Here is a 15,326-nt window from a genome sequence, read left to right on the forward strand (position 1 = left end):
CCCTAGTAAACATACACACCTACAGTTTATGGTACTTGTAGTGATTAAAATACAAATTTCAGCAAACACACACAACATGGCTTCATTGTTGGAAACATATCCTGACAGCCTTCCCCTGCCCTGAGGGCAGAGTGGGAGTCTTGGCAAAGCTCCATGGGACTTGGCCTCGTTGGTGCCTCCTTATAAAAGAGGAGTGACTGTCTCAGGGTCTCTCACTCTCTGCTCCACAGAATGACTGACACTGCTGCTGCTGCACAATCAGTGAGCTAACTGGACCTCACCGTGCACGCGGGTCCTCTGCTGTTCCTGCTACCTGTTTCAAGTCTGCATTTTGGGCTGCAATCAAAACAGAACAGTGAAATACTAAGAACTGGAGCATTTCCAAAGGAAGTTGGACTGTGAGTTGATGTGAGGACAATTTAAGGACATACTCCACTTCAAAACAGAATAATATTCAGCAGTTTAGTCTGGCTTTTAACATCAAACTTTGTTCTGAAATGTCCTGGAATTTAACAAACTGTCTTAATGCAGAAACTACTTTTGCGGACAGTAACACTGATTGATTTTGAATTGTTGGTTGCTAGTTTTTCTCTGTAGTTGGGACAAGGATGCTCCCCTCCTTTACATCAGTGCTGCTGGTCACAGCACTGACCAGTGTCTGGGCCCAAGACTTTTATGAAGAGAGGAAGACTAACAAGAAATCCAAGGCAAAACCTCTGGCTGCAAACATTCATGATGGACAAGGTAAGAAAATGAATTAAAAGTACAATAATCAAAATATGACAGCACCAAAAACTGTTAGCTTGAATTTTTTCATGTCTTACTCTGATTGTGCTGAGCTACAGTTTTGTTTTGGTTTTTTTTGCTCTGTGTGAAGACATACATTTGTAAAAATTGACATTAAGTCAAATAATAACACTTGTAAAACAAGAAATAGTAGAGAGTCCCTCATCCTGTTGTGTGTGTGCACAGCCATCCTAGAAGAGGACTGCAGCTTGGAGCTCTCCTTCCTGTTGGACAGCTCGGAGAGTGCCAAGGACAATCATGAGCAGGAAAAGCAGTTTGCTATGAATGTGGTGGACAGACTCCAAGGGGTACGGCTGCAGACTGGCCGCAGCCTGAGCTTGAGGGTGGCTCTGCTGCAGTACAGCAGTCACGTTATCACAGAGCAAACCTTCAGAGACTGGAAAGGCACAGAGAACTTCAAGACCCGCATAGCTCCCATTGTCTACATCGGGCACGGCACCTATACGACCTTCGCCATCACCAACATGACCAAGCTCTACCTGGAAGAATCCAGCCCTGGCAGCATCAGAGTGGCTGTGCTGCTCACAGACGGGATATCCCACCCGAGGAACCCTGACCTTTTCTCTGCTGTTGCTGATGCCAAGAACCAGGGCATCAAATTCTTTACTTTGGGCATCACCCGCGCAGCCAACGAGCCAGCCAACGTAGCCCAACTCCGTCTGATCGCCAGCCCCCCCGCCTCCCACTTCCTCCACAATTTACAGGACGAAGACATCGTTGAAAAAATCGTCACTGAGATTGTGAGTAGACTACTTTGCCTTTCAGTAGACAGCACTGAGAAGAAAAGTGATGTATTTGCTTTGAATAAGCATCTCTTCAGAGCTGACACATGGACAGGCTTGTTCAGGTATTTGTATAGAGATGGAATGATGACAATGCTTTTGAGAAACAAATGAAAGAATGTCGATGGCAGCTCTGGATCATAAGCTTTTTACACAGCTTTAGAAAAATACTGTTTGACATCTGCACAAGCAAATCCAAAAGGATTTTCTCTACCAGTGAGTTTTTGTCACTCTCAGAAAAGATTGTTTGTTATGTAACTTCACATTCCTTATAGCTGGGTTTAAACAGATATATTCTCTATACAGTAACACATGACTTGCATTCTATGACACCGTGACTCCTCTGACACTCACTCATCATTCTCAATGATCCTAAAGGACTTAAGAAGTTGTTCTTAACATTGACATATTCAGGAATGTTATTTGACTTTATCAGCTTCTCCAGTTTTAACTGACTTTTCCGTTGGTTTCGCAGAACTACTGTTTGTTTGAAGTAGTCTTATTTTCATTTATTGTGCTGCAATATTACTACAGTTCAAATCCTGTCAGATATTTATCTACTTTCCTTTTCTTTGCAGACTGGCTTGGCTGATGAAGGCGTGAGTATTGACGCAATGAGACAACACATATGCAGAATCTTTTCACATTCAGTAATGTGTAATTACCAGGTGAAGGTGAAAGTGCCCACTGTGACTATAAAATGACATTCTTGACAGCGTAGCAACATGTCTTTTTTCTTTTGAAGTGCCCTTTGGCTCAGAGGTGCACTTGTGAGAAGGGAGAGAGGGGGCCAAATGGGCCTGCGGTAAGTATTTAGCCTCAAACTTCTCCAAATATTCCAGCAGCCAAAGAGCAGTTTCCTTTCAAGTGTCACAGGTCAATTTGTCAGAACGATGCATTCCTGAAATCTCATGCATAGAAATCTAACAGGATGCTTTAGAAATGGTAATTGCACACACAGAGTATGTGCATAGGTGGTCCTGTCCCACATTCTTAAGGCAAACCTATGGCAACAGGTTACAGTGGTCTGCAAATTCCCAGAGAAATATGTTTGTTGTAACTCTTTGTGCCCAGTCTCAGTCAGTTATTGTGCATTTCTCATTTAACATAAGATGACCCCCATGGAAACCTGAGGCACCAGATTTTAGAGCTCTGCTCCCTATAAAACCACCTCCATAAATCTCACATACAACCCCCACCGCCTTGGTCAGTTAGCATGGATAGAGGAACTGCAGTATGGGGCACAAGAAGAAGATGATCCCACCTGCTCACACAGTCTCATATCCAAACTCCCACTTCAACCCCTCTGCTCATTAGATAATAGACAGCTCAGCTCAGGCTTTCCAGCAACCCGGCAGATAATCATGTTGCTGACAGGCAGCTGTGAGGCTATTAACCAGGTGCTTTCTGCTCAGAGAGATTCTTTGAATTCTTACACTCAGACTAAGAGGCTTTCATAATTGCTCTCATTAGTTTAATGGTCACAAACTAGCAATTTCTGGTGGATCGCAACTGACACATGCTGTCCAGGTGCAGCTCTAGACAACGACCCCCTGGCCCTGTGGACAAGACACGTCATGCCCACCAATGGCATCAACTGTCAGCTGTCACATCCATAAGCACATGTATAATATGCATTCAGACATCAGCCCAGTTACTTTCCCCATCTGTCTTCCTTAAACAATGCCTGTCTGTAGAAAAAAAAAAACATTTTAGTGCACATGAAGAAGAGAGTAAAATGTCATTAAAGTAAATCAAATCTCTCTTTTTCCAGGGGAAAAAAGGTCGCCCCGGAGATGATGGAGCCCCAGGGCTTAAAGGGCAAAAGGTGCGTGCTTTTTGATGGACATATGGACCATGAATGTCTTTGCTAGGGGGCTCTTTCAGGAGTTACATAATAATTCCTGAGTGCTCCACAGCTAAATTCTTCGTTTCAGTTTTGGAAAAAGTTGTCTGGCTTCCTGAACTGGGTCATCTGATATCTGAAAATTGTAAATTGTAAACATAAACAGTGGTTCATGTGGACTTTATTTATGCTAATTATTATCAATGATCATAAAATTTTATGTACGTATGTGGTAATGACATTAGCTAAATATTTCTATTTTATTTTTAAGACGAAATATTTTTGCTCATAAATTTAAACATGACCCGCTGTAAATTTTCCAAGAGTAAAGAGTAACTAAATGTGCATACTGTACACATGCCAGGCATGTAGTCATCATTTTAACTCTGTGCTGTTAGGATATGATTGATGAATTACAGCAAATCTTTTGGGCTTATAGGGCTTTTACACATTACTTTTCAGTTCAGTTTGTTCATACATATATTAAGACAGTGTTCGTTCTGTCATCAGGGTGAAGCAGGATTAAGTGGTCTACCTGGGCGAGAAGGCGCTGAGGTAAATGCTTCTACTGATGATCAGTATTATTATTCATTACTGTCTCTGTAGGCTGTTTATGGAGAACATCTCATTAATTTTGTTTGCAGGGAAAACCAGGCTACAAAGGAGAGAAGGTATGTAATTTAGATTAACGGCAATGATAACATTTTATTTTGTTTGAATCAATTCTGTGCAATAGGCAATGCTTGTAATTTCTACACAGGGTGAGAGGGGTGAGTGTGGGACTCCAGGAATAAAAGGAGACAGGGTATGACAGCACTGTTGACACTACACAATAAAGATTTTGTGTTTTCAGTTTAATTATTCCTGCGTAGTGCTGACACTGTTTTTGATCTTCTGGTCTCTCTGTTCCCTCTGTGATGTGCTTCAGGGTCCTGAGGGTTCAGTTGGAGGAAGAGGACTAAGAGGTCTGCAGGTAAGTAATATTTTAGGGGTACAATATGCAATTCATGTGTTTTTAGAGCTTGTCTTTGATAGATGGGGTACCCAGGTATGCTTAGAAGCTTGTATGACATTGGATCCACTGCTGTATGTCTTAGGGATACTGCGAGGAAAATCCCCTTATAGACAACAGCTGCAGAAATCAACACATCATAACAAAGAGTTCCTCTTAACCTTACAGACTGACACACAAACACACATATCCAATGTTTGTGGATATTTTATTTATGGCTATATGTTGTCTCTGGCCAGGGGTTACCAGGACCACATGGAGACATTGGACCAGAGGGCCCTCAGGGAAAGCAGGTCAGCCCCTTTTAAACAACTTTTGCTTACTTCATCGTGGACATCTGCTGTGACCTTTACATTTCCTTTTTGATAAGTCTAAACAAGAGGTTAGACCTTCACCACCCCGGTCTTTACCATGCAGCACAGAGGCCTGTTTGTCTTTTAATGGACCCCTGTGTGAACATTTGGCAATAAGCCAGAGTCTGCCCCATCATTACCGGAACAAGGATGAACCATCAGCAAAAAATCTCACTGCAGGTTCTCCAAAAGGCTTGTATCCTGTTTCTAAATACAGACTAGGAAGTGCCTACAGCATCGACAGCTTCTCCAACAAGGCCTGCAGTTAATAACATACATGGAAAGTCAGTGTATGCTCAGTGTCTCACCATGTGAGGACATGTAGAAAGCATTCGCAAAGGTTAAAATGACTCTTGGTGGTCCCTGTGCAGCATAATTTGTGCTAGGTCCCTAAAAAAGTTAATCACTCAAGTTAAATTCATATGAAATGGCACAAACTGTTACATCCTGTTAAAACAGGCTAAATGACTATATCTCTTTATGGAAGGCATTGCTGTTTTCTCTTTATGTTTTAGATAAAAGTCCCCTGAACACCAAGCAGATATTGTAATTAATCCAGACTTTGAAGTTTAGGACTTATCTGTCCTTACCTGCAGGAAAAGATCAAATATTTTGTCCACTACCCCATTTAGTACACACAACACCTCAAAGATTTACAGCATTGCTTCAAATGAGCATCTTATGTGTGCACATACATCAGACAGAGACAGAAAAAACAAATAAGCAATTTTAAAGGATGTTGTGTGTTAAGTGTTATCATGTTTGTCATCACAGGGTGAACGTGGCCCAGCTGGCCCTCCAGGAATTCAGGGGGAAACCGGTATTGGACTACCTGGGCCAAAAGTAAATGGTGTTTGTGTTTGTTTGCTATGTGAATTTCTTTGGGTTTCTGTAACTAAATTAAGTTTCTATATAAATCTACAGGGTGACATGGGATTCCCAGGCCGATCAGGTCCTCCAGGTCCTCCAGGCATGGGTGAACCTGGCCTTACTGTAAGTGATGAAGAAACTGAATCTGTGCTGTGGCAAATTGTTGAATGTTTGCGTGTCTGTCATGTCCATATTCCTTCCAGTGACAAATGTGATCTGCACAGAAAGCCGATGCATGTCCTTTGATGCAAGTACTGTTTTGCTGACATACTGGAAAATCTGGCTTTGTTTATAGGGACCTCAAGGACCACAAGGTGTTCAAGGAGAGAGGGGACCCCATGGTGAGGGATTTCCTGGAGCAAAGGTATTATTTTGAGTCTATCATCAGAGAAAACATCAAAACAATGATAACAGCCTCGAGGTAAAAATGAGAACCTACAGCAATGCTTTGTTAATGTTTTCTATAGGGTCGACCACCAAGAGGGTTAGGGTTAGGAGATATTCTACAAAAAAATGTTAAGTCTGAACATCTTGATTACAGAAGCTGTTAAAATTGAACTAAAGAAGTGAGTAAAGAACCAGAATTTGCTGCTCTAACACTCTACCAGGTCACTGATGTGGCATTTTCCTGATATCTCATGGTAGACTCGACACATTGGTAGAGATCAGTGGAGATGAAACGCAACAAAGATCCCCTGCTGGAAACGAACCAAAGAGCTCTGCTTATCTTTCAGTTATATCAAAGGTTGATGCTGCTGAGTGTTTGCTTCTGTGTTGCTCCCATGCTGAAGTCAACCTGATGGCAATGTAAAATTAGGGTCTGCAGACATCCTTTGATAGGCAGAATTCAATTTCTAAACATGTTTGTAGCAAGTTTAAAAGCTATTACAAATTATGACCACTTAGTCCAAATTATCCATTTTAAGCAATTTAATACTTTCATTTTCACCGAGTTCAAAACCTATTTGCATAAACATTGCATGAGTCAATTACAAAAATATAAGCTGTAGTCAAGTGTCATATGTCTGACCAGCTTCACTAATAGATAAAAATCTCAGATCCGAAAACACACTAACAAAAACACACATTGTAGCGACCTTCTTACTGATGTTTTAGAGTGAATTGTAAGGTCAGTTTGTACGTATGTATCCGGGTCTTTCTGCAGTTCATGGCCTGCATCTGTCAAAACCAGACCTCACTCTGTTCCAGCTCACTGACTCATAACTCAGGTGTTCACTCTAGCGCTTCTATTCACTCTGTTGTTGAACCTGTAAAAACAGTATTTTTCCCCCCATGCTGCAACATGCCGCACTGCATATACTTTACAATAGACTCCATACTGAAATACTCCATTCAAAAGGAGATAGGTGGAATAGCTGGGTGCATGCATGGAGGTTGTTATTGACAGCATGTCCTACTTTGCAGTGGCACAGAAAAAATCTAACCACAGTGTTGTGAGTTTAATGCGAGTAAAATTAATTGCATCAATACCCTCCCACAAGACAGAACTTGTGGGTAAAACTGACCATGGGAGGAGCATTTATGTGGTTGTTGAGGACTCTTTTTAAAGAAATTGACATACACTTTTACTTTTATTTGTTTAAGAGAGCTCTTGGAAAATTAATATGGAAAATGTCCTCAAGCTACTACACCTCTGTTTGACTTGTGCCAGACTTCCTAGCTCTTCTACATTTCACTCCTCTGCTAACTTCTACCTCTTGTAAAAAGGGAATTAGAGTGCTTCTGTCAGTATGATCAGGTCTGCATGTCTGAATTTCATCACACTTGCATGTTACTCAGGCTGCTCCCACCAGCAACCTCTTCACCTCATAATTCACCGATGATGGAAAAAGTTAAAGAAGCATGTAGTCAAGAAATGCCATGAAGAAAAAACAGTTCCATTCCTTGTGTGTAGGATCTTTTTTATTTTTATCAATCACAACAGGAGCCAACATGCTCTTCTTCCATACTCTCTTCACTGAGAACAATGCAGACTTGGCTGTGGTCCAATAGCAAGTGGCTGTGATGTAACCAACAGAGATCACCTGATTTTGTTTCACAGGGGGATCGGGGGCTTCCTGGACCGAGGGGGCCAAGGGGACAGCAGGGTGCAGGAATCAAAGGAGAAAAGGTGGGTTATAAATGTATCTTCTAACAAATATGCTGCAAACACTCATATCTGCACAACAAAAGCTCGAATGAAATCCACAAGGAAACCCAAATATCATCCAGGCTTCAAGATGCCTTCAATCTCTCTAAAACAATGCAGACTGGAATCTCCTTTAACCATAAGATCACAAAGGGCATATTTTTCCAACAGAGAGCAATTGCTCTCATGGCCTGAGGAAGTCTGAGGTCTATCAGCATTGACTGCTTAGAATTAACAATTGTAGGAGACAGGTGTGCAGACTGGCAGGAGTGATGAGCTGATTGCAGACAGGTGTACACAATGACACTCACGCCAACACACACACATACAAGACATAAAGAGGGAAACAGACAGCCGAGCACTGGGAAGATGGGGAACGGGAAAACACGAGGGGTCTTCAGGGGATACAGCCAAAGCCATAATGTTGTCTTTGTACTGTTTTCAATTGAGTACATGTCAAAAAGGATCAGCACACATAGCATCTCAACTGGGGGAATTAGGGTTGTCTGTGTGTATGTATATACACATTAAGTGATTGATGGGGTAATGAGGGGCAGGTGTGCGCAGGCAGGTGATGGTGACTGGGGAACAGATGGGAAGGCAATGACAGTATTAAATGAGAATATGTTAGTCCTGCAAGCATGTTGTTGTTGTTGTGTACAATTTTTTTCCCCGTGCCATAATTATGCGACTCTTCTGTCATCTACTCAGTGTTTACACTGAAAATGATGTCTAACTGGGAAGATTATTTAACCTTGGTGGAGATCTGCAATATATTGGGGGCTTTTGTTTTTATAAACATCCTCTGGCTAGATTAAAGTTCTTTGTCATATGCACAAGTCATAATAGTAGAAGTTCAAATATAGGAATATTGATTATAGAGGTAACATATGCACAACTATATGGTCAAGTGAGTCACTGATAACTGATACTTATATATTAAACTGACTATGGTGTTTTGCCTTCAGGGTGAATTGGGGCCTCCAGGTCTTACAGGGCCACCTGGACCAACAGGAGTGGGCATACAGGGAGAGAAGGTCGGCAAAATGTCTTCTATGTTTTCCCTTTGTCACACTGACATACTGTACATAGGGTAGTGGGACCCTCTGCACTGACAGCCCTCTAATGTTAATTATTGCACAGGGAATAGAGGGTCCAAGAGGTCCACCAGGAACTAGAGGACTTACAGGAGAGGGTTTACCTGGATCTAAGGTTTGTTCAGTCACTTACTGTTTGAAAGGCAAGATTGCATGCAGTGCTTGTATGGGCAGACTGACACAATGGTTACCACAAACATTGTCACCACACACAAGGTTCTGTCTTTGATTCCAGGTCAGTCTAGCTTTACACTTCAGTACTGTCTTCTCACTTCATTGTGGAGCATGCAACTCAAGAGAGTGTTTTTTTTTTTTTTAAATGATTGATCTCGTCCTGCTAGGGAGACCAAGGTTTACCAGGAGAGCAGGGAGCTCCAGGAGAGAGGGGCATTGGTGAGCCTGGTCCAAAGGTAAGACAATGCATGCCCTGCATCAAACAAGTCAATTTCATTATGGTCTGCATTAGCATATGGGGACTGCCAAAGTGCTAAATCCATCAAAAGTCAAATAACACTACTGTACTCGAACTGCTACAGGGAGAGCCTGGTGCATCTGGTTCAGGTGGCCTGCCTGGTCTTCCAGGAGAAGATGGAGCTCCAGGGCAGAAGGTAATGCACATTATGCTAACTCTGCAGGAAATTTCCACTTCGTAGGCCAGTTTTGTTAGAACAGGATTGTTTTTACATGTCATCTTCCTCTGCTCTCCTCTCTTAGGGGGAGCCTGGTTTACCTGGTTTAAGAGGTCCTGATGGAGCACAAGGAATTGGCATTCAAGGAGAGAAGGTATTCTCAATGTTATATATCCTTGTGTAGTTCAGAGTTTTTTCGACAACAAATGAGAATCAGATGATGTGTGCTGTAATCCCTCCTAGGGTGACCAGGGTCTGAGGGGCATCCGTGGATTACATGGACCTCCTGGAATCTCAGGACCCTCTGGACCAAAGGTAAAAATTAATGGAATAAGTATTTAATTGTGGTGTGATAACTTCCTTGATGAATTTTTATAAGCAGCCTCGTTCCACTTTCCTCTCTGAGGACTATCTTGCTGTTGAAGATTCATGCCACACTAACCCAACCTTTGAATAGAGCCAAAACACAAGTCCTTTGCAGGTTGTTGGCAGCACCAGTATTGTTAACATAAAGACGAGCATGAGTTGGGTCTTACGTCTCTTGCCAACTCTCTCCTTTCAGGGTGAGCGTGGAATACCGGGCCAGCAGGGCATGCCAGGGCAGCCGGGACGGTCCATATCAGGTCCAAAGGTAAATAAACATATCATTAAACTGTCTCTTGACATAGCTCTTGGCACCGAAGTAGACGTGAAGCATGGAGCCAGAAGAATTGCTAGAGAGTATTCAAAAAAATTGTTGCCACTATTCAACATTGTGCCTTATCTCCAGGGTGATGTAGGCCCTGCTGGTCCCTCTGGTCCTGTTGGGGAAACAGGCCATGGAATACCAGGTCCAAAGGTAAGCACCTCAGAATATTGAGTGTTTTTAGAACATTTGTTAACCATATCGTTCCAATCAGTATAATATTGTTGATCTTCACCACTAAATTTTGTTAAACCAGGGTGAACGTGGTCATCAGGGCTTACCAGGTCCAGTTGGTCCAAAAGGCGAAGGCCTCCCTGGCCCTGTGGTTTGTACATATTTGTACAATATTTTGCACATAATAAAATTAGTAGTAGTAAAATATAGTAAAATTCTGTAACCAGTAACTCCTGTGTAAAGTGGCATTGTCTAAACTTATTTTATGTACTTATTTTAGGGTCCTCCAGGTTTACCGGGCTTACCAGGCGAACCGGGCACAGAGGGAGTAGGAATTCCTGGTCCCAAAGTTCGTGTTCACGTGTTTGTCTGATTTTTGCATCTGTATGTATGTATGTATTTATGAGGACGCTAACAGTGCATTTGATAATTCCATGTGTGTTTCAGGGTGACATTGGCTTTAGAGGATTGCCAGGTTTACCCGGCCCGCCTGGAGAGGGCTTCCAAGGACCACCTGTAAGTAAGCTTATCGAACAAATAGCTTGATCTAATTCTAAAAATAAAATCTGAATCATAGCAGATAACCACACAAATGAAACAATTTACAGTGTATGAGGTTAGAAATTGTACTATGATAATTTACTATATGTTAATATGTTTCTTTTTTCCTCAACCAGTGGTCTGATTACTTTAAACATTTGTTTTCAGGGTAATGTTGGGAGGCCAGGGCCTCCTGGTCCAGTTGGACCTCCAGGAGAAGGCATTCAAGGCCCAAAGGTGAATGTTACCACTGTTTTGGTGCTGTTTTTCAAGCTCTTAATAATCAGGAATAATTCACATTTGTTCACATACTGTAACAGTGAAGCAATATGATGTACTTAATTGGCGGTGATACGTTACACAACGGAACTGCCTGACAAACTAGCTGCAGGACAAAATACAGTCATGATTTATGATCTACAGAGAGCCGGGAACACTGTGTGATTTCGTAAAACTAAATCTAATTTCAGGGTGAGCCAGGATCTCAAGGTATGACTGGGCCTAGAGGGCCTCCAGGAGACGGATTTTCTGGAGCTAAGGTGATGGATTTGCACATATCTTTTCAAACATTTTATTGATATCTGATTAACTGGTCTCTGACAGATGAATCACTCTTCCCTTGTTCCAGGGTGATCGTGGATCACAGGGTGAGAGGGGAATGAAAGGTACAAAAGGAGACATGGGGGATTCTGGAGTCCCTGGTGAAGCGGTAAGAAAAACAGATCTTACTCTTCACTTCCTCCTGCCAATTTTTGAAGATGCACTTTGGGCTGTAGTTGTGGAGATTAATATGTTTCAAGTCTCGCCCAAAAGCCTTCAACAGCTCTAAACTGACAATATCTTTTTGACTTGGTATTGTACTACATGGGCAAATGAGATCAATCATATAAGTTGAAAACTAAAATGTGAGAGACCTTTAAAAGTCCAGTGTGTAAGATTTAGGGGGCTCTTTTTGCAGAAATGGAATCTAATGTTCATAAGTATGTACGCTAGACTAGATACTGTAGCTCTCATAATCTAGATCTACTTCGCAATCCTATTAGATTGAGGTAGAACTATTTTAAATAACAGCACAGAAACAGTGATATTGCTTTCAACTTTTCTCAAATCCCAGGGGAAGCCAGGAACAAAAGGAGAACCAGGCCTCACAGTAAGTTCATGAGTTCAACTAATGTTTGAATATTATATAAATTATACTCATTTGTACTAATATAAAGGTTCTCGTATTTTTCAGAGAGAGGACATCATCAAGCTCATCAAAGAAATCTGTGGTAAGACTACAAGTCAAGTCTTGTTTATTGGTAGTAGCTAGTGTCTACAGGGAAAGCACGTGGCAATGTATAGATAGATATATCCTTGAACTGATAAGTGCATGCAAAGCCAAAGTAAGTATGGCCACTTCATGTTTTTGTCCACCTGATAAATCTAAGGTCAGTATTTTTTCTCCAAACTCTGGAGAAAAATATCTTGAGCCTCTAGCTGCTGTTTGGTGCTGGGTTTGTTCGTGTAGTGGGTTTTTAGGGCTTTTCACTGTATGACATGTCTGGAAACGATGCTATGCGAGTGAGCCAATACAGTAAAGCTGCGGGCCATAAAATGAAAACAATGACCTGAAAGACGCTAAAAGACTCTGTAGAGCTGAAGGGAGCTGCAGAGTCAGGTGATAATTCTCTGATTCTTCATTGTCAGTGACACCCTTCAGATTACAAATAGTTATTTGCTCCATCAGTACAATAAAAATAATGAATAGTGCAGCTTTAACACTATAATCAGGTTAAACATAGTGCAGGACAGTTGACAGCATTTCATTGTTTTCAGGATGTGGCATCAAGTGCAAAGAAAGGCCAATGGAACTTGTGTTCGTCATCGACAGCTCAGAGAGCGTTGGCCCCGAGAACTTTGAAATCATCAAGGACTTTGTCACCAGGTTGGTGGAGCGAACCACAGTTGGACGCAACGCCACCAGAATTGGACTGGTCCTCTACAGTCTGGATGTCCATTTGGAATTTAACTTGGCTAGATACATGACCAAACAGGATGTTAAGCAGGCAATCAGAAAAATACCGTACATGGGTGAAGGCACCTACACTGGCACTGCCATCAGAAAGGCCACTCAGGAGGCTTTCTTCAGTGCTCGGTCTGGAGTCAGAAAAGTAGCCATCGTCATCACTGATGGTCAGACTGACAAACGAGAGCCTGTCAAACTTGACATAGCCGTGAGGGAAGCTCATGCTGCAAACATTGAGATGTACGCCCTGGGAATTGTCAATTCCTCTGATCCGACACAGGCTGAGTTCCTGCGAGAGCTCAACCTCATTGCCTCTGACCCCGACAGTGAACACATGTACCTCATTGATGACTTCAACACTCTACCAGGTGAAAATTACAGTCAAATGTTGTAAATACCATGACTTCAGCAGTGTTTCATCATTCAAATATATAGTGCTTTGCTTTCAGCTGAGAGGTTGTCAAGTGCCTGGAGGTAACTCATTTCTTAATTTCTTTTTTCAGCACTGGAGTCTAAACTCGTCAGCCAGTTCTGTGAAGATGAAAATGGCGCCCTTATTTACAATCGCATAACAAATGGACACTGGAATGGCAATAATGGCCATGGGAATGGTATTAATGGAAACAATGGACATGGAGAGAATGCCAGTGGACATAATGGTTATGGCAATAATGGATATATTTATGGAAACAATGGATATGGGAACAATGGGAATGGTTACAATTACCAAGAGGAGATCCAAAATCAGAGACGCACCAACAGCCGAGGACGTGGAGATACTTTCACGCTGCCCATCAGTGCTGATCCCCTCCCCGTTCAGGTCCTTTCCGAAAAGTCAATGTTTTCATATTGAGTTTTCATGCTGTTGTAACTCTTTGCTGATGGTACAAAATTCCTCCAAATACGTTACTATTTTTCTGTTGTCGTCTTACTCTAGGTGGTGGAGGATGATGAAGGTGAAGATTTAGACCTAAGAGCCCAGGGGTGGGCTGGTGGTGCTGTGGCTGTAGTTAACAAAGCATCTTCATCATCTGTGAGATCTTCATCCTCTTCTACATCTTCATCCGCAACATCTTTGTCAACAGTAGGCTCCAATTCATCTTTAAGCACTAAAAAGTTGCAATCTGTGCTGAGTCCAGCCCTGCCTGAAGGTGAGTACTGCACCCCTGCTCAACAGGCTTTTTTCACAGAGGACATTTTGACATGTCACAGGAAAAGCACAGGTGTGAATAATGAAATTAATGATGGCTGCATTGCATTTAGCTGCTTTGGCTTCATGGTCCTGGTATTGTGCATGCTGACTCTAACTGTCGTGGTTTACTGAATTTACTTGAATAGAACAAACCCATTGCAATACGATTTGTCATTGTGATTTTCCTATAATGACAAGTCAAAATATCTGTCATTGTCATTAAGCACATAATATTCTTTGGAAAACGTCCATCTTACAAACCATTTTTTCTTCAGGAAACCCTCCTCTTGATCCCCGCTGTAGCCTCAGCTTGGATCAAGGCACCTGCCGAAACTATAGCATCCACTGGTACTATGACAAGCAGGCCAATGCCTGTGCACAGTTTTGGTACGGAGGCTGTGGTGGAAATGACAACCGCTATGAAACAGAAGAGGAATGCAAGAAGACATGTGTTCTAGTCAGAACAGGTAAAATCAGTAGATTTTTTACAGCAAATACGCACATTCTCTTTTTCTTCTCTGAATGTTACATGTTTTGTTCCCAGCAGGATAAAAGGAGAAGTCATCAGGAAATGGACTTTACTACTCTACAATCTGCAATTTTGTTATTTTATTTGTGTTCAGAAAATTTCATGCACTTTTCTAACACTGTAGTCCTCACACTCACATGCAGAACAGTGCTAAAAGTCACGACCAATTGAATCAAATCCTAAAAAACTGCTGACATGTTCTTGTCTCAACCCAATCAATGATTGAATGAAGATTGACTTGAACAAAACTGACTTTATTTTCTCAAAGTAATCGTATTGTACTTGATACACCAGAGTACGGTACCAGGATTTGGCTGTCCTAGATTTAAAATGAGAACTACAGAAATCTTTTTAATTGTAAGAATTTAAAACCAACTTGTAGATCATTCATTTACCTCCATGAGCCACATGCTTCACATTCACTGAATATATTTCTGGCAAGACAGAATGAAATCTGAATGCTGAATACTGAATACTTTTGTGTGCGTACTGTTTGTTGTAATACAATGTGTCCATTTGGGTTATAACTGGCAGCTGTAATAGAGAGCCATTTCTATCTAGGTACTGTTTTCAGAGGTCTACTGCAAATGTCATCTCGTGATGAAGATTGAGGCTTTCTGCAATCCATCCGTTAAGAGCCTGTCTATGTGGGC

The 15,326-nt window shown here is 41.8% G+C and overlaps 1 protein-coding gene across 1 annotated transcript; it reads left to right on the forward strand.

Moving 5' to 3' along the window:
- Window positions 1–608: 608 nt before the first annotated feature.
- On the forward strand, window positions 609–14,828 carry col28a2a (collagen, type XXVIII, alpha 2a). The gene is made up of 35 exons (XM_076747578.1): window positions 609–744; window positions 973–1,547; window positions 2,168–2,188; window positions 2,335–2,394; window positions 3,364–3,417; window positions 3,946–3,990; window positions 4,080–4,106; window positions 4,196–4,240; window positions 4,364–4,408; window positions 4,687–4,740; window positions 5,575–5,643; window positions 5,725–5,793; window positions 5,966–6,034; window positions 7,733–7,801; window positions 8,788–8,856; window positions 8,963–9,031; window positions 9,258–9,326; window positions 9,453–9,524; window positions 9,631–9,699; window positions 9,789–9,860; window positions 10,108–10,176; window positions 10,315–10,383; window positions 10,487–10,555; window positions 10,685–10,753; window positions 10,852–10,920; window positions 11,113–11,181; window positions 11,415–11,483; window positions 11,573–11,653; window positions 12,059–12,094; window positions 12,179–12,215; window positions 12,763–13,320; window positions 13,456–13,772; window positions 13,890–14,085; window positions 14,420–14,611; window positions 14,689–14,828. Exons 1-35 carry the CDS (start codon window positions 609–611, stop codon window positions 14,694–14,696), a joined length of 3,666 nt encoding a protein of 1,221 aa, XP_076603693.1. The 3' UTR covers window positions 14,697–14,828.
- The last annotated feature ends 498 nt before the right edge of the window (window positions 14,829–15,326 follow it).

This window comes from Chaetodon auriga, chromosome 13 (genome assembly GCF_051107435.1).
Source record: "Chaetodon auriga isolate fChaAug3 chromosome 13, fChaAug3.hap1, whole genome shotgun sequence".
NCBI lineage: Eukaryota > Metazoa > Chordata > Actinopteri > Chaetodontiformes > Chaetodontidae > Chaetodon > Chaetodon auriga.